Below are 22705 nucleotides of genomic sequence, written 5' to 3' on the forward strand. Positions count from 1 at the left end.
TTCTCCCAGATTAGAGTCCGCGCATTTAACCACCACACCAAACTGGTTCAAGCCAGTTCAAGCACATGACCTTTCTCTCGCATGACATTTTTTTCATGACATTGGGTCTCCAGCTGCTCAAACGCAAAGGGTTCTCCTCAGTTCAGCTACCCAGCTGCAGTGCTGGCTTTGCCTTCTGGAGCATCCACACAACATCAGGATCTAATATGCTCCACTTGTCCTTTCCCCATCCTTGGTCCATCCAGGGCTATTTTGGGGCAGGAACGCACAGGAACGGAGTTCCGGCTGGCTCCCAAGTTGACCACGGCCAGCAGGAACTCATTAGCATAATAGGCCACACCCAACAGCAGGAACTCATTAGTGGCTACATTAGGGGTGTGTGGCCAAACATGCAAAGGAGTTCCTGCTACAAAAAAAGCCCAGGATTTTGACAACAAACAAGGTGAACAGAATAAGAAGGGAAAGGTGGGTGTGGCTGGATGACCACACTTCTGGTAACATGGGGGTGAGGCCTAATGTGCTAACGAGCTGTGCTGTCGGGGTTGTGGCCTAATATGCTAATGAGTTCCTGCTGTTGGGTGTGGCCTATTATGCTAATGAGTTCCTGCTGGGCTTTTTCTACAAAAAGATCCCTGGGTACACTCTTTGACAATCTTTGTCTGCAGTCTTTTTGGGGAACGGTATAATATGCAGATGCATTCTCCCAGAATCTTGAGGGGAAGATGCCTCTCTCCCACAGCCCCACTCCCATGGGTGCCATTCTTCCTTCTACCAGCCGCTGATGCTTGGTGGCCTTTTGGGAGGCTTTTTAAAATGTTCTGACCCAGTCATTGTTGTCACATTATCAACATTACTGATCTATTTAAAGCTCTCAAACAGCTCATCAGTGGCACAATCTGGAGAAAAAACTAGGGCAAATGGCGGCTGCCACAAGAAAGCGCGGAAGCTGGGCCGGCCCCAGGTATTTTTGCACGCTAGGTGAGGACACTTTCTGGCACCCCCCCGGTGCGCCCCCCAATTTCTGGCGCCCCTCTTCTGGCACCCCCACAGCCACCCGGGACTGTCCCTCCCTCCCTCCCTCCCTCCCAGCAGGCCCGCTTGGGCACCTCTTTCAGAGGTCAGCCCCAAGGAGACCTGCCCGCAAGGTCACCACCAGAGAGGTCACTGCCAGAGACCCGCCCACAAGGGATGCCCCCCCTGGCCCCAGCACCTGCCCGGGCTCATGAGTTCTCCAGCCCCTCCAGCAGCCACCTGCACCAGCTGGCCGCAGCCACCCTGTGGGCCCCTGAAGCCTGGCCACACTCACCTCAGCTGCCGCTGCCGGTGCACAGGGGAGGAGCCTCCGCTGCCACCAGCTCCACCAAGACCCGCCCCCGGGCTGGCCTCTAAGCATGCACAGAGGGGACACCTGCAGGCCACACAGCTCAGGGGACAGATGCTGGCTGGGGTGCGGGGGAGGAGGAGGTGTGCTTTCCTGCAGCCGGGGAGCCTGCGGCAGAATGCAGGCCTAGGCAAATGTCTAAATTTTGTCAAGGACGGGCCAGCCCTGTGCGGAAGCTCCATTACCACTGTGCATGCCTCAGTGAATGCAAAACTAAGAATCCCCCCTTCCTGAATGCAACCTTGGTTATTATATGTTTGTGATGGGTAATACTCTAACTAGGTTATCATTCATTATGCATTTATCTGCTAATTATCTGTGAACAGACATGTCTTAGAAGGATAGAAGGATATATGATGCAGTGCTTCAGTGTTATCTCTGCAGCGTGCATGAGCAGGGTGCTTGTTGTATGCTAATCCCGCTGGATTAAACAGTACAATACCAATGGTTTTCTGATTTGAGTCAGGGGATTGTCCTCCAGAGAAGGAGCTGGGTGTTTCCCAGGAATATTTCATGTGTTCCTGGGAGCTTGTGGTACAGCACATGTAAGCCCTGTAATTAAGCGTCCACAAGGGGCATCAGTTCATACTGGTCCTTTGCTGAGTGGCACACCTCATGGAAACTGTTAGCAGCATTGGCTCAGGTGTTGCAGACATCACAGAGGATTCATGCTTGCAGCAAACAGGTCTCCTGGAGGAAAGGTGCATGTCACCAACAGAAAGGCTTTTATTTCACACAGTTGTATTCCACGCCACCAGTGTGGGAGCAGTGGAGCCTGCCATGGGTTAGATCCCAGGGAAGATTTCCCCATGCGCAACATCCCTGTGCTAGCAGAAAAATTAAAATTACTCCTCACTTTCTGCTTCTACTAAATGAAACAGACTATATACCCACTGTCTGTTGCACATGTGCAAGGCATAGCGTATTTCTTTCTATGCAATTAAAAAAAAATTGCACAAAATACCGGACTCTCTCCATTGTATATGTCATCATTTCACATGCAAATTCTTATTTTATTTTTTAAAAATAATATTTTAATAGATATCTGTTGCTGCAGTCCATGTGACACTGCTTGTACAAACCGAACTGTGCTAAGTACACATTCCTTTCTGGTTATCTATTGCTGGATTCAACCCACTGTGCAGGTGGAAAATACACTTGGGGGCCATTTCCACGGAAGTGGAAACCTAAACAAATTTTGAGAAGGAAGTGGGTTAGGTGTAGCAGATTGCCTGCCACAGTGGGCACTTTCTTGGCCTTCACTTCCTGGCTCCAGTGGGAGCAAAAGTGGGGGGTAGGAAGTGACATCACTTCCAATTGTACATGGAAGTGATGTCACAGCACTCTAGGAATTCAGCAAATCTCTATTGTTTCACTATGGAGAATTCCTAGAGTGTCATGACATCACTTTCAGGTACAACCAGAAGTAACACCACAATATCACATGATGTTGGTCTGCCCCCATTTTTAGGCTAGAGGGCAACCCTGGAATGGGGGGATCCAGTTTTTCAATTACACGTGGCATTTTAGCTTCACACGTAAGGTAACCACTGAACTGTTCCTTCTTTTCCTCTCTGTAGTCTTAGCAACTATCACATCCACTGCTGCAAAAAAACCCTTAAGACTGCTTATTATTAGCATTGTATTTTCCTCAGGCAATTTTCATCAAAGAAAGCTGGCAATTCTTTCTAAAAAATTCAACTTTGTACTAGAGAACAAGAGGTTAGAGAAAGACCTTAAGAAATCACAAGACATTACCCCTGGCCTTGAGCTACCAAACCTGCATCTCATCAAAGGCTTCCTTGAATTCCATGGTCAAAGTGTTAAACTTCCTTTCAGGCGGTTACATTAACAGCTGAAAGCTTCAAAGGGAAAAGTACTATTTTGTTTCTTAGAATTCTCCAGTCTTAAGATTCCACAAGGCAGATTCCATCTTTTTGATCTGCTCCTGCTGTTTTATTTGGACTTCTGTTTTAAAGGCGCTGGGGACAAAATGCTCAAAGCCAGTGGCTCATTTCACTCCACATCCTTCTGGCCAAGTGCACTCCACATCCTCCTGGCCAAGTTCCTGAGCAGGAACCGACTAATTACTGGGGAGGGGGAGTCTTAGCTTTAGTAGCTGAGTGCCGATTTGCAAATTATTTGTGGATTATATTAACAGGCGCCCTCGTGCAGAATGAACAAGAAGCCTCCGTTGAAGGTACTGAGCAAAGCCAGACTTGGGCTGCATCCACATTGGGATGACTTCCCAAGCTGTTTCTGTTTCTGCTGCGGAGACATTCGCAACAGCAACAGAGTCCCTGCGGTGTAGTTTCCCCTGTACTGTTTGGTGTAGTGGTTAAGCACGCGGACTCTAATTTGGGAGAACCAGATTTGATTCCCCACCCCTCTACATGCAGCTGCTGGTGTGACCTGGGGTCAGTCACAAGTTCCGTCAAGAGCAGTCCTCAAAAGCACTCTCTCAGCCCCACCTACCACACAGGGTGTCTGTTGTGGGGAGGGGAAGGGGAAAGGAGATTGTAAGATGCTCTGAGACTCCCAGCGAAGGGCGGGCTATAAATCCAATCTTCTCTTCCTCCTCTCGAGGTACTTTCTTTGGCAGGATGGGGATGGTGGTGGCGGCGGCAACTCAAGGACCTTTCCCTCCCAAGGCACTGTCACCTGCAATGTCCTCCAAGTACAGCCCCATACAATTTACAGTTTGGCCAAAACTGTGTGGTCGCTCCGCAGTGCCTCTCCCATGGATATGCCTCATAATTCTCTGCAGCACATAGGGTTTCCTCCACATATGATTCAGAAAGGGTTCCCTTGGATATAGATGGCTTTCGACCCAGTGTTATGATCTGTAGCAAACTCAGCAGCTCACAGTCGCACTTTCCAGATGTTAACGTTCACACGGGTTGCCTCGGGTAGGGTTATCAACCTTCAGGTTTTGGATGGGGGATCTCTCGGGATCAGGGCTATTTTTGGGCAGGAACGCACAGGAACGGAGTTCCGGCTGGTTTCAGTTGGCCACGCCCACTACAGTCAAAACCTCTGCGTGCCTGGCTACAGAGGGAAGGCCTGGAGAGTGACCCCCCCCGGGCTACTCCGAGGCGGGTGGGCCGGGGGAGCCCTGGAATGATCAGGGAGGCTTCTCCCAGCCTGTCCAAGGGCCAGCTTGCCCAGGCTCTCCACAGCCACAGGGCGCCCAGGCATGCCAAGGGAAGGTATGGGGTGTGGCCTAATAGGCTAATGACCTGTGCTGTCAAGGGCATGGCCTAATATGCTAATGAGTTTCTGGTTGTTGGGTGTGGCCTGTTATGCTAATGAGTTCCTGCTGGGCTTTTTCTACAAAAAAGCCCTGCTCAGGATTACAACTGATCTCCAGGCGACAGTGATCAGTTCCGCTGGAGAAAATGGCTGCTTTGGAAGGTGGACTCCCATGGCCTTGTACCCTTCTGAGGGCCCTCCCCTCCCCAAACCCCACCCTCCCCCCCAAATCTCCAGCTATTTCCCAAGCCGGAGCTGGCAACCCTAGTCTCAGGAGCACACGCTACCTGTAACCCTTCCGAAATGTGTCTTTGCCCTGTTGCTTGAATGGGGCAACGCGTGGATTTTGCACACACTTCACAGCATCTGCACACACTTCACAGCATCTGCACACGCGATGTGATCCCCTCGTAGCAAACTGCCCCCCCCAATTAAACAGGATAAAATGGAGCCACCTTTTAAAAGTCAGCAGAGGCATCGATCAGTTTGGCAAGGGCTATCATTTAAATGGGGCGGTACGGCATAAGCAGTAGATATCATTATGTTGATTTTCTTTGCTCAAGCAGTAATAAAAGAGTGCAGATTTGTGCTCCCACATGACTTATAACTGTACTCAAGGCAAGCCTTCCTAACTATCCATTTTATTCCTTTATATAGAACGGTTATAACATTATGTTTAATAACTTCCTCTTTTTTTAAAAAAAACATACACATGTTTGTTTCTTGGAAGCACATTATTAGGTATATAATGAAACCAGTTAAAAGGTTCTTTCTTGCCAGATGAAATGTGCATGTTAAAAAATGTGTATTGCTTGCGTTTCTGAATGCAACCAGGGGCGGGGGAGTGGGGGAATGATGAATGCTGCTGGGTGGGATGAATGGCTAATTTATCAGCAGAGAGTTTTGTTTCATTCTTGTAGATTTTGCTTGGAACAAGGCTAAATTGTGTGCTTGTGATCCTTCCAGATTATGGGGTAGCCACATGCAACAAATATCAACACATCTATACAGGGCTTTTTTTGTAGAAAAAGCCCAGCAGGAACTCATTAGCATAATAGGCCATACCCAACAGCAGGAACTCATTAGCATATTAGGCCACACCCATGACAGCACAGCTCATTAGCATATTAGGCCACACCACTGTGTTACCAGAAATGTGGTCATCCAACCTAGGGCTGCCAACCCCCCCGGTAGGGCGGAATTCCTCCCGCCCCGGAGGCCCGTTACCCGACGCCGGGGAATCGGGGCCCGGGGGGAACTCCGCCCCGGCGTGCGCGTCACCCGGAGGTGACGTCGCACGCTGGGGGCGGGGCCACGCCATTTGAGGGGAAAACAAAGAGTTTTCCCCTCAAATGGCGTAGGCCACACACCCCTAATGTAGCCAATCCTAATGAGTTCCTGCTGTTGGGTGTGGCCTATTATGCTAATGAGTTCCTGCTGGGTGTGGCCAACTTGGGAGCCAGCTGGAACTCCGTTCCTGTGCGTTCCTGCCCAAAAATAGCCCTGCATCTATAGCTAGAATACAATTAATCAGTTTACCCAATGCTATGCACTGTACCGTAATTGGACGTCAGTGCTACTATGTTGATTGGGACAGACTTCCAAGTGACCTCGCCTTGGATTGCAGCCTTCGTATTTCTAGGGTCAAACCCTACACTTTGTTTGTGCATGAGCAAGTCCCACCAATTTCAAACAAGGAAACTGCGCACAGGATCACAGCCCTAGTTAGCAATGCAGATTTCCTGTACATGGCTAAGGAATAACTTTACATATCCCCCCCCCCCAGTTCTTTCCACCTTTTAGAGTGCTCCTATTTTTACTTTGATCAAGTTAGTAGCGATTCGTCACTCAACAATTTCCTTTAATCTTGTGCACCTAGTTCTGCACACCCAAGGGAATGCTGGGCTTGTGTTTTTTAATCAGCGGCTCCTTGTGCCGCCTGGAAGATCGTTCTGGAAGCAGAGAATATTTTAAATGCACTTTGTGACGTGGCAAGGGAATTTATAAATCGCCGAACCCATTACCTTTGCCATGTCACCAATGGGAGGCAGAGCCCACATCTGAGTGTCTGTATTTAAAAGTTCCCAGTATGTCGTCACACATTAGCATAACAAAGAGACAGAACTCAGGATGGGGCTATGCTGACAGGAAGCAGCTTGAGTTGTAAAGACAGGAAGTCACCAGTGGCAAGCCTCCCAATCAATGATGTGGCCAAGTGTAAAGATTTGCTTCCCCCCAGTCCTAAGAGAACGGAACCCTGGGTAACCTGGCCTTCATTGACAGGGATTGATCCGGGGAGGCAGTCAAAATGGCAGTGCAGATCCTGCGAGGTAGTTTTGGGAGCTGTCTAAGAAACTAAAATGGTAGCTGAGACCTTGTGATGTAGTCCTACGAGATCCTGGCATGGCGAAACTCCCCCCCCCCATTTAAAATCCTCTCACACAATTTTCTTTAGACTTTTTTTCTGCAAACCTGGTGGTTTTCTCAAGTTTGCAGAAATATCTTCTCTAACCCTGATTGGTCAGTCCTATTGGTTCAGTTTTTTTGCTCTGCCTTTTTTAAAAAAATTGAACTTTTGAGGGAATACAGGGCCATTTCAGGTTAGAACAAATGGCCCAGAGGAAAGACTTAACAACCCACTCCCTGTGCATCATGGTCCCCATCTGAATCAGGGCCCTATGTGCTTGAAAATTAAGTTAAAAAAAAAATACCTGGGAGCTCTAAACACAGAACCTCCAGTGCAGGTCTGGTTAGGTCCTTAACCTGTGAATGACACACCATCTCGGTGTACCGCAGAAGTAACACTATGTCCCTCACAGGGAAAGTTGTGCTGACAGTGAAAAAGACAAGACAGACAAGTACGACTCCACAGAGGGAAAAAGGTTACCAAAACATTCATACATCCTCTCTGCAGCATTAGATAACTGACAAAAAAATATGCTTCCATAATGGGTTTTCAAGTGCAAGTCGCAATCTCTTTCCTCTTGTACCACAGTGCCGAAATCTATACGGGTTACAGTGAACTTGGCTCAATATTATGTAAAACTCATGCTTCATTAATTCTTGGACATCATCTTATTTCTTGGTCATAAATCCTACTACCTTGTATTACAAACCGGCTGTAAAACTCAGAGATAAAAGATAATTTATGCTCAGTGTACAGAGCCTAATGTTTCCGTACTCCCGAGAAGCAGCGCAGCAGAAAATGAGAAAGTGGGTATCTGAAACCTTAAGCTATTCATTCTGACCATGGCCATCTATGATAAACATCACTCTGGAGGGATGGATGTTCTTCAAAGGAGGTTTAGCCTAATGGTAATTGACGTTCGCCGAATTTTCGGCCATAAAAGGATACGGATTGTTACATAAAGCCTCTTGCCCATAAAAAGCAATTATACCTTATTAATGATACATTTTTGCCACTCCAAATATTACTGTAATTATTATATAGTGAAGCCGTTATCACATAATTCTGCTTTAAAAAAATTTAAGCCTATGTGCGAGCCTATTAAGAATTCCTCCAAAGGGAACGTTCACTGTTAGTACGTAATCACGTGCCATCAAGTAGCAACTAACTTATGGCCTTCCTCTTCAGAGCCTTCCTTGGTCGTCCCCCATCCAAGTACTAACCCTGCTTAGCTTCCAGGATCTGATGAGATTGGGCTATAGCATGCTGCCTTCCTCTCATGTTCACTATTAGAAATGCAAGAACAATCAGTGTTAGTATGCCGTCGACGGCTTTCATGGCTGGAGTCCATTAGCTGCTGTAGATTTTCCGGGTTGTATATTTATTATTTATTTATTTATTTATTTGTTACATTTATACCCTGCCCTCCCCCGTAGGGCTCAGGGCGGCTTACACGGCAAGAAACTTGCTCATAAAAACATCAATACATTAATAGGTTTTAAAACACAATATACAATTTAAAAAACCCAACAACAATAACGACAATAAAGTGCTCAAGCTACATCCATTCCAAAAAGAATCAGAGAGGAGAGACCACACACCCAAACATCCCCCAGTAGGCATTGTATAATAGGTATTAAACAGATGTTCCTGCCCTCCTAGGGCCCTCACCCCCCCCACATGATGGTATATAGGGGGGGGGCGGTGGCGGCCCTAATCGAAAGCCTGGTGGAAGAGCTCCGTCTTACAGGCCCTGCGGAACTGCACCAGGTCCCGTATGGCTGTGGTTTTGGCAGGTGAGAAGAAAATGGTAGGCAGGTAATTTATATCTACTCAGGAAGGTGGGGTAGGGCTGAGGCATTATCTTGTAGGAGTTCCCCAGGCTGTGAACATGCTAATGGAGGAGCTATCCTGAGGAGGTTCTTTTGTATATGGAAACAAGCCCTACCCCACCTTCCTTCAGTGTTAGTTTTCTTTCTTGTGAAAGAGGGATGGAGGGGGCCATCAACGCCAGATCTTGCTGTTCATCAGGCAGGCATTCACTCGAACCCCTTTAAAAGGATGATTCAATGAGGTTTGTTGGAGAAAAGTTTTGTCCCAGCAAAAACTGTTCCTGAAATGCACTACTTTAGGCTGAGGATATGGGACTGAAAGATCAAATGGTCTGCTTTACTCTGGTCCCGTTCACACGGAGAATTTGTCGCGCTTAAGATACGGATGATAGACGGATTTTCCGGGTGCGATCACACTGCCACATCTGGGAAGCGTAGTGCACCCGTGGCTAACCTGTGGCTTCTTGCCGAAGATACGGAGTAAAAAACTAGAACATATGATGTACTAGTTTCCGGAAAACGCGGGGCAAGGGCGGGCGTCTGATCACGTTTCCGCTGGAATCCCGTGGCATCTGGAGCCCGCCCATGTCCCGTCGCAAACCGGATGGGTTTTTTTTTAAGTCTCCATGGGATGCGCACAAATTTCCACCGGCACACGCACACACTGTGGTGAGGGGGAAAAAATCCCATTTGCCATGGAAGTGGCGCCTAGCGATTGCCAGTGTGATTGCGCCGTGCCACTTCTTTGCCGCGCTGCAGGATAGCCGTGTGGTCGGCACCTAAAGGCATAACCACGGGACCTCCACGGGACATGTGATCGGGCTGCCGTGCATTACTTTGCTCTGGGGCAAACAGCCATGCTTCCCCACCGCATTTTCCGGCCCGTGTGACCGGGACCTCTATTAACAGTGCAACCCTAAGAACACTTTCCTGGAAGAAAGCCCCAGTGAGCAGAACTGACTAGGATTCTGAGTAGTGCTGCATAGGATTGTACTGTTGAACAACTTTCCTGCAGATGAGAAAAAAAGAATGCAAAGAATACAGGTTGCACTCAGGCCCAAGGGAATGCTGGCTTATTAGGGGTCAATGAGACGCTGCCCCAGCAGGCTTGGCTGCACACACACACCCCAATTCCCTAGAGGCCTGCCTTCCTACTGATCAGTTTTGAAACATTATTTCTCATCTGGACAATACTTCCCCTTGGGGAGTGAAGGTGACATGGTATAGCCCAGGGGTGGCCAAACTGTGGCTCGGGAGCCACATGGGGCACTTTTACACATATTGTGTGGCTCCCAGCAGGGCAGCTGGGAAAGCGAAGGGGAAGGCGGGCCTCCCCAATCGGTCTTCCTTTCCCCAGCCAGTGTTCCCCTTCCTGGGCAGGCTTGAGGCAGGTGGGAGCAAAGAAAGCAATTTTACCTTTAAATGCATTCTCAAAGCCCCCCCAGCCTACAAATATCATTGGAAAAATAAATATCAGTATCTTTTATCCCTTTTCTTTTTCTTTTTGGCATGCTCGTTTAATGTTAATAAAAAGCAAAATTGCGTATTTTTCATTAAAAACATGTCTGCAACATTTGTTCACATCATGTGGCTCTCAAACATCTGATGTTTATTCTATGTGGCTCTTACGTTAAGCAAGTTTGGCCACCCCTGGTCTAGCCCAATCTCGTCAGATTCTGGAAGGATATTGGAAGGGAGACCACCAAGGAAGAGTCTGCAGAGGAGAGCAATGGCAAACCACCTCTGCCGCTCACTTGCCTTGAAAACCCTTTGCCAGGGTCTCCATAAACTGGCTGTGACTTGACAGCACTTACATAGAGTGTCATCTATTTTTGTTGAGCCCCAACTTCAGGTCGGGGCAATTTATTCCTCTCACAGTGATGACCTCCTGCCCTTTGTTTTTGCAGTGCTGGGCACGGAACAAAAATAGAAAGTGAGCTGAGCTTCTTGTGGGTTGCCATACACGGCTGGTGGTCTGCACTTGGCTTGGTGGATACCGAGTTATACAAACCAACGCATCGACACACATGGCAGTTGCATGGTAACCATTCACTTCTTGTGCGGCTCTCGTACACACCTTACAATGAGAGACAGCGTGTTGGGTTCAGTGTAGGGAGACACAGGTTCACACATGAAGCTCACATGGTTGTCTTAGACCGAGTCAGACCATCGGTCCATCAAGACCACTGATATTGTCTACGTCAACTGGCAGCAACTCCCCAGGATCTCAGGCAAAGGTCTTTCCTATCACCTACTGCCTGGCCATATTTATTTATTTAATTACATTTATATCCCACCCTCCCCGCACGCGGGCTCAGGGCGGCTCACAGTACACCGGTGTAATACAACACCATGGTCAACACAATCAAGGCACACAGTGCGCTAAAAACAAATAAAACATTTTAAAACAGTTAACTACAGTGGGCATGCCCAAGGATCCATTGCGACTGAACGTACACACTCCCTATTGCACACTCCCTATCTCCTTTTTAACTGGAGACATTTGGGATTGAACCCAGGACCTTCTGTGTGCAAAGTGAGGGCTCTTCCACTGAGCCACAGCCCCCTCCCTAATGTAAAAAATCACAATTCAGCCATGAAACTCCCTGGACGCCAGTCTCTCTCACCCTACCCTACAAGACAGGGTTGTTGTAAGGTATAATGGAACAGAGAAGAGGCCCTTAGAGGAAGGATGGGATAAAACCACAATACATAATTTAGGTGAGTTGCTAAATTTAGCAACTGATTTCATCCATTTCTGCTCCTCAATCTGCAGCCATTAAGACTAGAAGCATTCTCCCCCTCAAAAAAACCAAAAAAAAAACAACGAATCCTAATTGGGGGAGAGGGGAGGAGAATCCCCCATAAGCACATTTACCAATGGAGGAGAGCAGCGGAGGGTAAACAAGATTCAGCTCAGGAAACAGCCACCCGGCTCTCCAAAATGAAAAAGCCATATATAACATATAATTATTCATAATGAGGCAGGGCAGGCTGGGGAAAAAAATTGCTGGTGGTTTCATTATCGCTCCAAATGATCTCTTTGCACAGACTTTTCAGTCTGGTATTTCAAAACTCACCAAGATGCCTTGACCCAGCTACGTGACAAAAGGAAACATTTTACATACTGAATTGGGCACTGTGAATGTACTAAACGGCTCTAGAAGATTCTAAAGTAGCCTTCCCCAAAGCCATATAAAAGTTAATTTACAGGGTCAGACAGCGTGCCAACCATTTGCAAGGAAATAACTCCCCAGTTTCAGCTTTCTGAACAGACTCAGTGGTGGAGGGTCACAGCTGCAACTTCTCATTAAGGGCTACCTTAGGCAGAACCCCCTTAATCAGGTGTACTTGCCAGGGTGGTGTAATGGTTAGAGCAAGGGGGGACAGTAGCGAGAGCCAATGTCAAAATACAGAGCAAGTGATCAACAAAGGGCCAGTATCAAAAAGTTTGTTTGCACAGCGGAAAATATACGTTACTGATAACTGACATGTTGATTAGCAATTCATCCATTTCCTGCAGCCCAATACTGACTGTTAAGAGTCTCACAATAGCAACTTCTACCTTATATTTTTTTGCCCGAATACCGGAATGTACTTGCATCACCAGCAACATGATGACATCACTTCTGGTGCACCTTAGAAATGACATTGCTGCATTCCCAGTGCCACCAACCTAGGCCTCCTTTTGCTCCGGGTAAGTCCCTCCACCAGCGACCGGTTGCCAGGGGGTACCTGGCAACTCTGCCATACACAGGTATCTCATACATGTTTGTATGTCATAAAAACACATTCTAAAAATCATACAACAAATATCAGAAAACTTCATCGGCTTTTTGATTTTTAAGTAAGAAATACATAGAAAAGGTGGGTAATTTGGATTATATCCATTCAAGGTTAAGCATTTTTGACGTCTACTGATTCCAGAGGAGGCAGTAAACACATGCTCTCGGAGGGCGGGATATAAATCAAACTAATAAATAAATAAATAAATAAATAAATAAATAAATAAATAAATGCTTAAATCTTTTGCCATGAAATGTAAAAACTTGAACTTCGACTGGATTGTGCCCTTTGCCTGTTGTTTCTACATCAATCGCTAGACTCCACGTCTAACCCATCAAACTTTGATTGTATTAGAACATAACGTATTGATTTTCCAGCCATAACCATAATTTCTACTGATGTCAGTAGCATTTTTAACTGTATCACACCTACAAGATCTGGCCTTTATATAGATTTTTTTTTAAAAAAATTGTGCTTTATTTTACTTACAGGTTGAAGTAGGTAGATCAGCGAGTGTTCCTGAATAACAATGATGGGAAAGGGGGTTATCTTTGTGGCATGAAATAAAGTCTCTACAGATGCCATGATTTGGTCAAAGCGACCTCCGAGTCCACCCAGTGTCACAATCATGTCAATCTGCAAGAAAAACAAAACAATTATGAGGGGGGAAAATGTTGGAATTTTGGAGTAAAGAATGTCAAACACAACCAGGATATGCCCACTATTGGCGGGAGGGTGTTCAATCTTTCTGCAAGGCAGGGAAACTGCCTGTCATGCTGTGAGGACGAAACAAAACTTCAATGTCTGTCTCTATTTCTTCAGATCTCTGCAACAAGTACAAACAAAGTGCTGGTAAGATATGAGGTTGGCTAATGCTAGCTACTTATCCCAAAGAATGGAATAATACAGGCAAATAAAACCTGTTGCTAGATATATATACACCCAGAAAACCCTCCAAAAGCCAGTGAGATGGTGCAAAGACTGGGAGGAAATGGAAAGACCGTGTATAGAAACACCCAACCCAAGACAATCCTATTTTGTAGGAAGACAGGCACAACGTTATGGTTGGATAAAGTTCTTGTCACTTATCTGCTGTTCCTGTTGCTCCTGCCTCTTGCTGTTTGCAAACATTAAGCCAGACAGCAAAGCACCAAAAAAATTGTCAAACCGGAAGTCTTCCCCTTGTTCCTGAATGTTGGAAATAATGTTTTTCATAGTCAGAGCATTTACCTGTATTTCCAAATGAGGAGTGTTTGGAGATTAGAAGATGCTACTGCCATGATGGGATATGAGTGTGATATGTCTCCGTTTACAGAGCATACACATAAAGAATGTACCCCCTAGTCTTCCAAATACACAAACGGTGTCTCCACATCTACACTTCTCCATCATAAGGACCAGGGGTCATTTCCTGCAGGAGCGCACAGGAGCGGAGCTCCGGCAGTAAAGAGCCCAGGGGGTGGGCACATGCAACAAGCCCCACCCCCTGCTCCCAGCAGCCCTAAGTCAGAGCAAGAAGCAGCCAGGTAAGTTGCAGAGCCCCCCCACCCCCCCAGGCCAAAACAGTCCAGTGGCACCTTTAAGACCAAGTTTTATTCAGGTACCAGCTCTCCCTCCTCTGTGAGGGCAGATCTGTGTGTTCCCCTCCCCCAATAGCTAGCAATCCAAAACAGTCCAGTGGAGCCTGAGCGGTGGGTGTTGCCTTCTGACACACTTCCGGTGATGTCAGGGGGTGTGGCATATGCAAATAAGTTATGCTAATGAGTTATGCTAATGAGCTCCTGCACCTCTTTTTCTACGAACTGACCCCTGATAAGGACGAGTGTGTTGCTGGCCACAACAGTGGGCCCACCCAAGAAAATGGAGACTAGGCTTGAAACAAGGGCTAACCATGGGGAACAAAAACGTAATAATACAGCATAATAATTACCCAGCTTTTAGAATTCCGATTCCTACTGGGACTAATGGAAGGGACAATTAGTTTTATATAGTTTATAAGCTTGTTAAACAACATGCCTCCCGTGCTAATTGGCGCCACAGACATTTCTCATTCTTGTGTGGGTAGCTTGATAATGAAGAAGGTATTAGCTGGGCAATTAGAGAAATATGTATTGATGCTGAAGGTGGAGAAGAGCTGGTGGTGGGGTAGGCAAAAGAATGATGCACGTGAAAAGAAACGATGTGTTTGTAGCGTGGCAGATTACACGTATTAAAAGGCACTAAATACATATTTTTAAACACACACACACACACAATGAACACTCATGGGATGCTATTTGCTTCCTTCTGCTTTCACGCATCCTGGCATATCTGCTTTATTATACACTCATGGGACAAGCTGAATAGCGAAGTTACGACCCCTTCTTAGCATTCTGCCATTACCAACGACAAAAACGTTACTCCTTATAAAACCGGCATGATTTGTCCTCCCCGTACCACATTTGGCACAAAGAATCTCCTCGCTGAGTGACACGAGTCTTTCCAATTTGAGCAAAATAGGCTGAAAGACGGCGGAGGTGCAGCAGCTTAAAAATTTTGTGTGTAGGAGTGAATTTCATTATTTCTGACTCTTTCTAAATCGCATCCTTTATCGTTCTCTTTTTCAAAGTTGAAGTGCCTTCGCAAACTCCAGCATTTTTCCAGGCTGGGCCTTTCCACCGTTTGATGAGAATTAGTTCTGTAACCCTGAAACTCAGGAGGTTTGGGAGGCTGCCACTGTGCTCAGGCAAGAGGAGGAGGGGCAAGTCAAGCAGCATGCCTCACTTGGAACTGGTGAAGCTGAAATGGGAAGGGAGAGGGCAACTGTGGACAGCTCCCATCGCCCTGTTCAAAATGGATGCTTCACTAAGGCCTGATGAAATAGATGAGGGAGAAGGTAGTGGGCGAGGTTGATGCTGAGTGACCCAGATCTACTGGAGCAGAAGCTGCAGCCATGTCAGTGGGGGTCATGGGGCGTGAATGTGAAAGACCGCATTGGGGAGGATTGGGACCACGCCTGCTGGCTATGCTTCTCACGTCCATGTATACCTCCAGACCTTTGGTCGGCGTTTACACAAGCAGGATGAACGTACAGGTGCTGGGACTGGGCGAGTAGGTGAGATCCAGACATTCTAGTACATGCTCCTTCTACTCACAAGGTCATTTGTAAGGGGCCAGAGTGCAGTTTTGCATGGGAGCGTGCCAGTGCGCACGCAGGGGAAAGAATGAGAATTTCCCTACATACTTTACAAGTATGTGGGGGTTTTCCCCCTCTTCAGGGCAAAGGTTCTAGTTTGACAAGGTAGTCCTCCAGATTTCTGGTTTTCAAAATAAACACCAAAGTAGACAGGGGCAGCCACATTTGTTTACTCATGCATCTGTCATTTTTTTTGTTTACAATCACTTTTTCCTTTTGCTCTTTGTATATTGAATGTATCATATTGGTAAAGTTTTCTCCCATCTCTAGCATCTGAAGTACTTCTGTCATAAAAGTCCAATTAACATTATCAACCACTTTCTCTGCGTCCAAAAATATTACAGCCAACCGTTTTTCACAATGAACTTCATAATATTCTAAAACATTCATCAGAATTCTCAAATTATTTTTCATTTGTCTTTTGGGAAGAAATCCCGCTTGATCTATATTTATAATTTCCACCATATTTTTTTTTTGAGTCTCTGTGCCAATATAGAGGCAAATATTTTATAATCCACATTTAGTAAGGATATAGGTCTGTAATTTTTCATCTCTTTTTCATCTGTATTTTGTTTCTGTATCAATGAGATATATGCTTCTTTCCACGATTCCGGTACCTCGCCTTGTTCTTTTGCTAAGTTACACATATCTTTAAAAACTAGAGCCAATTGCTCTTTGAAGATTACATAGAATTCGATTGGATCATCTGTCATTTTTTGTGTGAAAGCAAGAGGCGGGTCTTAAGTTTGATAAAAAAAAAAAGTCTTGCCGGGTGGCCTTGGGCTAGCCACACACTCTCAGCCTAACCTGTCTGAAGTAGTGTGCCTTGCACACGGAAGATCATACCTTGAACAGAACTCTGCTGGTCTCAAAGGTCCCACTGGACCCAAATTTTGTTCTGCTGCTTCAGACCAACACGGCTACTTCACCTGAATCTCTCTCCACAGGGTTATTGTGAGGATAAAATGGAGGAGAGGAAAACGGTGGATGCTTTGGGTCTCCCTGGGGGAGACAGGCTGGGTATAAATAGAGTAAATAAATAAATAAATAAGTGAGGGGAGCTGGACCCTCCCCCACCTTATCTCCCCTTGCTCCTTCTCTGCATGTAGTTTCTTCCAGCTGAGCGAACCACAGAACCCTTGACCTTCACCTTCTGTGAACATTCAGACTATCCTCACTACTTATTTATTTCTACTGCACTTTTCTTCCCTGTGTAGACTGAGAGTAGCTTACTTCCCGTGTTCTCCATTTTACCATCACAACAACCATCCTGTGAGGTTGCTTAGGCTGAGAGAGTTGAGTGGCCCTGCCCAAGTTCATCCAGCAAGATTCAGACCTTGGTCTTCCAGATCCTAGTTCAACAGTCTCACCGCAACATCACCCTGGCACTTCTGTGCCATATGTGAAACAGGATTGTATGCATGCAAGTGCCGTCAAGTCGCAACTAACTTACAGCAACCCCAGCAAGTGGCTTTTGAGCCAGTGAGAAGGTGGTTGGCCATGGCCCTCCTCTTCACAGTCTTCCTTGGTGGCCTCCCATCCAACTACTGGCCCTGCTTAGCTTCTGTGATCTGACAAATGAGGACTATCCCATGCTGCCATCCTGTTGGGTATTACAAGTCAAAACACTTCAGTATTTACAGGGTTAATGATGTTTGTTAAGTCACATGTTTGTTTGTAACCAATCTGTTTAGACAATAGGATGCCCGGGAACTTTGGGGCTAGTTTGCTAGTCTGATTGGAAAACAAGGTGTCAAGTATTTAGCATATTGGCTTCTCCTCCCTGTTCTTTGTTCTGACTAGAGAGGGAGACGCCATTCGGCTCTTCCCGTTTTATCTTTTAGCTGCAAGGATGTAGACATATTAGCTCTTTGTTATTTTATATCCTGTGTACCTTTTTCCCATGTTAGGTTTATAGTAAACGTTTATATTTTAAAACACACCATGGACTCAGTCTCTTAATACTCTGCTGACTTACTCAAAAAGAATCCCAACACATCCCTACTGTGAAGAAACACAGTGAAGGGCAAGACCCAAAGAGCTCTTCAGCTGCATTCAGTCTCCTGGACTCTAAATAAAATACCATGAGCTTCGGATTGGTGGCTTGAGATACCAGCTGTGAAGAAGAGGGGAGTCCATCCACCTGCCTGGAAAGAGAATGGTGGGAGCAACTGTACTCATCTCTTGCCACCTACTTCTGGACAGGTCTTATTTTTCTCATGCCACTGATGAGATGATGTTGGGTGACTCTTCACGTTCCAGACAATGGCAATACCAACATTTACAACACACACACACACAAAATTAAACCCATCAATCAATTAAATGGCTGCCCTCCCCATAGCTACCTTGGCCCTAAGAGTACCGTGTTTTCCCGAAAATAAGACACTGTCTTATATTTATTTTTTCTCAAGAAGACACACTAGGGCTTATACCACAAATGCATAGAAATCCTGCTAGGGCTTATTTTTGGGGTAGGTCTTATTTTCGGGGAAACAGGGTATCTCTGCCATAGCTATGTTGCCAACTCCAGGCTGAGAAATTCCTGGAGACGTGGGGGTGGACCTGGGAAGGGTATGGTTTGGGGAGGGGAGGGACCTCAGTGGGGTAGAATACCATAGAGTCCACCCTCCAAAGCAGCCATTTCCTCCAGGGCAACTGATCCCTGTAGTCTGGCGATGAGCTGAACAGGAGGATTTAATTCTAGCAGCACCTTAGAGACCAACAAGATTTTGGGGGCGTATGGGCTTCCAAGAGTTGCAGCTCCCTTTGTCCGATACCCTCAAGATGAATTGCAATTCTGGGAGGTCTCCAGGCCCCACTTGTGAGGTTGTCAACCCCTTATTAGAGTGTTCATCATAAGAACATAAGAACATAAGAGATGCCAATGTTGGATCAGGCCAAAGGCCCATCCAGTCCAACACTCTGTGTCACACAGTGGCCAGAAATACCAGGTGCCATCAGGAGGTCCACCAGTGGGGCCAGGACATTAGAAGCCCTCCCACTGTTGACCCCCCCCCCCCAAGCACCAAGAAGACAGAGCATCACTTGCCCCAGAGCCCCTAAAAGAGGATACATCTATTAAGCCTTTCCATTCAAATTAATAGTATCCTATGGAGAAAAATTCTGGTGTGTAGCCATGTTGGTCTGAAGCAGCAGAACAAAGTTCGTGTCCAGAGGGACCTTCAAGACCAGCAAAAATGTTATGGAAGTGTAAGCTTCCGTGTGCAAAGCACACTTTTTTAGACCCATTGTAATGAAATCCCCCCCCCGGGCTATTTACAGGGGGGGGGGGGGAAGACCTGATCCAATTTCAGCTCTGCATATGCATCTTGGCTTTGAGTGGCCCCTCCTAACGGCTGCCCCCACCCTGGTTTTTTTCCTGTAAATAGCCCCTGAGGAGATTTCATTCTAATCTGTCTGAAGAAGTGTGTTTTGCACATGGAAGCTTACACTTTGAATAAAACTTTGTTGGTCTTAAAGGTGCCACTGGACTCAAACTTTGTTCTAATAGTATCCTAGGTTAAGATTCACTGCTGGCCTGGATGAATCACAAGCGGGAATTAAGATTGCTGGGGGAAAGATCAACAACCTCAGATATGCAGACGATACCACTCTAATGGCAGAAAGTGAAGAGGGCCTCAAGAGCCTCTTGCTCAGGGTAAAAGAGGAGAGCGCAAAAGTGGGCTTGAAGCTCAACATTAAAAAAAACTAAGATCATGGCATCCGGCCCCATCACTCCTGGGCAAATAGAAGGGGAAGTCGTGGAAGTAGTGACAGATTTCACGTTCCTGGGATCCCAGATCACCGCAGACTGTGACTTCAGCCATGAAATTAAAAGACGCCTGCTCCTTGGGAGGAAAGCGATGGCGAACCTAAACAGCATGATAAAAAGTAGAGACATCTCCCTGCCAACAAAAGTCCGCATGGTCAAAGCAATGGTATTCCCAGTAGTCATGTATGGCTGGGAGAGTTGGACTATAAGGAAGGCCGAGCGCCGAAGAATAGATTCTTTTGAACTATGGTGCTGGAGAAGACTCTTGAGAGTCCCCTGGACTGCAAGAAGATCAAATCAGTCAATCCTCAAAGAAATCAACCCTGACTGTTCCCTGGAAGGCCAGATAATGAAACTGAAGCTCAAGTACTTTGGCCACCCAATGAGAAGGGAGCACTCACTGGAGAAGACCCTGATGCTGGGAAAGATTGAAGGTCAAAGAAGACGGGGACGGCAAAGGATGAGATGGTTAGACAGTGTCATCGATGCAACGAACATGAAGTTGAGCAAACTTCAGAGGACGGTGGAAGACCGGAAGGCCTGGTGGGAGCTGGTCCATGAGGTCGCGAAGAGTCGGACTCGACCGTGCGACTGACCTTCCTTCCTTCCTTCCTTCCTTCCTTCCTTCCTTCCTTCCTTCCTTCCTTCCTTCCGAACAGCGTCTGGGTTGACTGATGTAAGCCTTTCCCCTCTGCCATTTTGTGAAAGATACTATAGGTATGTTGCTCACTGTATCACAGAATTGTACCCTGGAAAATAAACAAACGGCAAAGTGATGAATGACGAGACGATCCCACCTCCTTGCAACAAGGCCTTCCAGTGTACTTAATGCAATTAAAAAGTAACTATTCCTTTCATGTCCCACACTTTCAAAACAAGATAGCATTCTTGCTGGCAATGCTGACTGTACAACCCAAAGAGCTGCATCAAAGCTCCCAGCCTTCGGCTTCCTAACCAATCAGTATGCAGAATCACAAGTAGTGTGTGCAACCAGTTCACAGCTACGCCCCCCTGACTCTCTATAGAAACGAAAGCTTTCCGAGGATAGGTGTTACTCTGTCGCCATATCCAAGATGATAGCTTTCAATCAATTTCATTGTCACTTCACCGATTCCATTAATCTTTACATGATATTGTTCCAGGTCACTTGCTGGCTCCTTCACAGAGGATTTCTCTCGTCTCTTCATGTCCCTTTACTTACATTTTCTATTATGCTTTTTTTTTAAAGCCAAAACCTTTTTTTATTGTTATGATGGGGGAGGATTTAATTTGTTAGGAATGCACTGACAAAATACAGTCGCAGCAGGCTGTGGTGTTCTTTGTAAGCCTGGTAAGGTGGCTGGCGGTGAAACTTGAGAGAGAAGGCTGATTCGGCGAGTAGTCTCCGGGATGGGGCATTAAAGGGACAGCTTGTTATCGGAGTTAGTACATCGGTGTGCCACTTAACTCTCTGTGCCTTGACTTCTATTTTTACAAATATATTTGTCTACAAAATCTGCAAGTAGTTTTTCCCATTATCTTTGAGGGTTCTTGCTGTGGTTGTAAGAGAGATAAATGAAGTATGAAATTAAAGCACAGACCATGTAGATTTGTGGATAAATAGCATTTTCCAGCAAATATATCTCAAAGAACAATGGTGTGTGTGTGTGTGTGTGTGAAAGCCAAGCAAAATGCATGCTGTTTTTGGAACATTTGGAACATCTATAGCACACAAGTAAGACAAATCTGGTTTCACTCGTGTGTTTTTTCCCTGCCAAAACTAAAAAGCAGTCATAGGGGTCCCTGCTTTGGATCAGGGCCACAATATTTACAGGAGGGGGAGATATTTAACGTTTATCTCCTGTGCCATTTCCCCAGAAAATTGGGATATACATGAATAATAATAATAATAAGAGATTGGATTTATACCCCACCTTCACTACCCAAGGGAGTCTCAGAGTGGTTTACAAACTCCTTTCCCTTCCCGTCCCCACAACAGACGCCCCGTGAGGTAGGTGGGGCTTAGAGAGCTCTGACAGAAACTGCTCTTTTTCAAGGACAGCTCTGATCAGAACTATGGCTTGCCCAAGGTCATCCAGCAGGTGCAAGTGGAGGAATGGGGAATCAACCCCGGTTCTCCCAGATTAGAGTCCACGCATTTAACCACTACACCAAACTGGCTGCAAAGGAGCACAGAGAAGCCATTGCATACACAAAATTATACACAAAACCTCCCCATAACCACAAATGTATGCATATTTCTCTTACTTAGGAAAATATTACTGAATGCAACTGCAAGGAAAGCTCCCACTAAGTCACTTGGGAAAGTCTTTGCCAATGAGGGATGTAACCAATAGAACTGAGAACTCCCGTGAAGCAACATAAAATGGGACAGAAATTTCCGTTTGGTCGTACCTCATTTTAAACATTCTGCCTGTTTTACTTCACAGACTACCCTGTAGTTCTGATGTTTTATTCTTTCTCAGCCTCACTACATGAAAAACTAATTTTAACACTAATTTTTAATACATCTCAATCGTCTCTGTAATGTCACGGGGCTTCTGAAGTCTCACCGAAGCTCTAAATTTAGACTCATTTGAGGGTTTCCCCCCCCTGTGCAGAAACATGCCTCCCATTCCCCATCAACCTTTATACCCACTGAGCTCCTGCAGATTATGAAACTAGGCTGAAAACAAACAACAAAATAAAAACGTGCAACCACCGACTGCTCCCAGGGAGGAAGCGAATGGAGGCAATTAAAATGTTGCTCTTCACCCTTCAGAACCACTGACTCCTCCCGCCTGACAGTTTGGTGTTATACAGGGCTGCAAACACAACACTGGCCATGCTGGTGGGGCCTTGCTGGTCCTGCAGGGACACCCACAGCACCATGATGATGTCATTTCTAAGTTGACCAGAAATGAGGTCATCAATCTAACCACAGAGTTTGGGCTGAATGTGTCCCTGGTGGCACAATGATGTCACTTCCTGTCCTGCCAGCACTGATGGCCACAGCTGCCCCCCCTTTTTCTCCCACTGCCCAGTTGAGTGGCAGCAGGGAAGGGCAGCAGGGGAGCAAAGGCATGCCTGCCGCTATAATATTAGGGTTGCCAGATCC

At 46.3% G+C, this 22705-nt stretch overlaps 1 protein-coding gene across 1 annotated transcript in view; it reads right to left on the reverse strand.

Annotated features, from left to right (window-relative positions):
* TPK1 (thiamin pyrophosphokinase 1) overlaps window positions 1-22705 on the reverse strand; it is a gene marked incomplete at its 5' end in the record, with an annotated part of 382875 nt that overhangs the window by 124861 nt on the left and 235309 nt on the right. Inside the window, one exon of the mRNA XM_015411248.1 lies at window positions 13148-13294. Within this exon, the coding sequence (XP_015266734.1) occupies window positions 13148-13294 (147 nt within the window). The remainder of the gene's footprint in view (window positions 1-13147; window positions 13295-22705) is intronic.

The sequence above is a fragment of the Gekko japonicus genome, unplaced genomic scaffold (assembly GCF_001447785.1).
Source record: "Gekko japonicus isolate JY-2015 unplaced genomic scaffold, Gekko_japonicus_V1.1 scaffold1716, whole genome shotgun sequence".
NCBI classification, from domain to species: Eukaryota; Metazoa; Chordata; class Lepidosauria; order Squamata; family Gekkonidae; genus Gekko; species Gekko japonicus.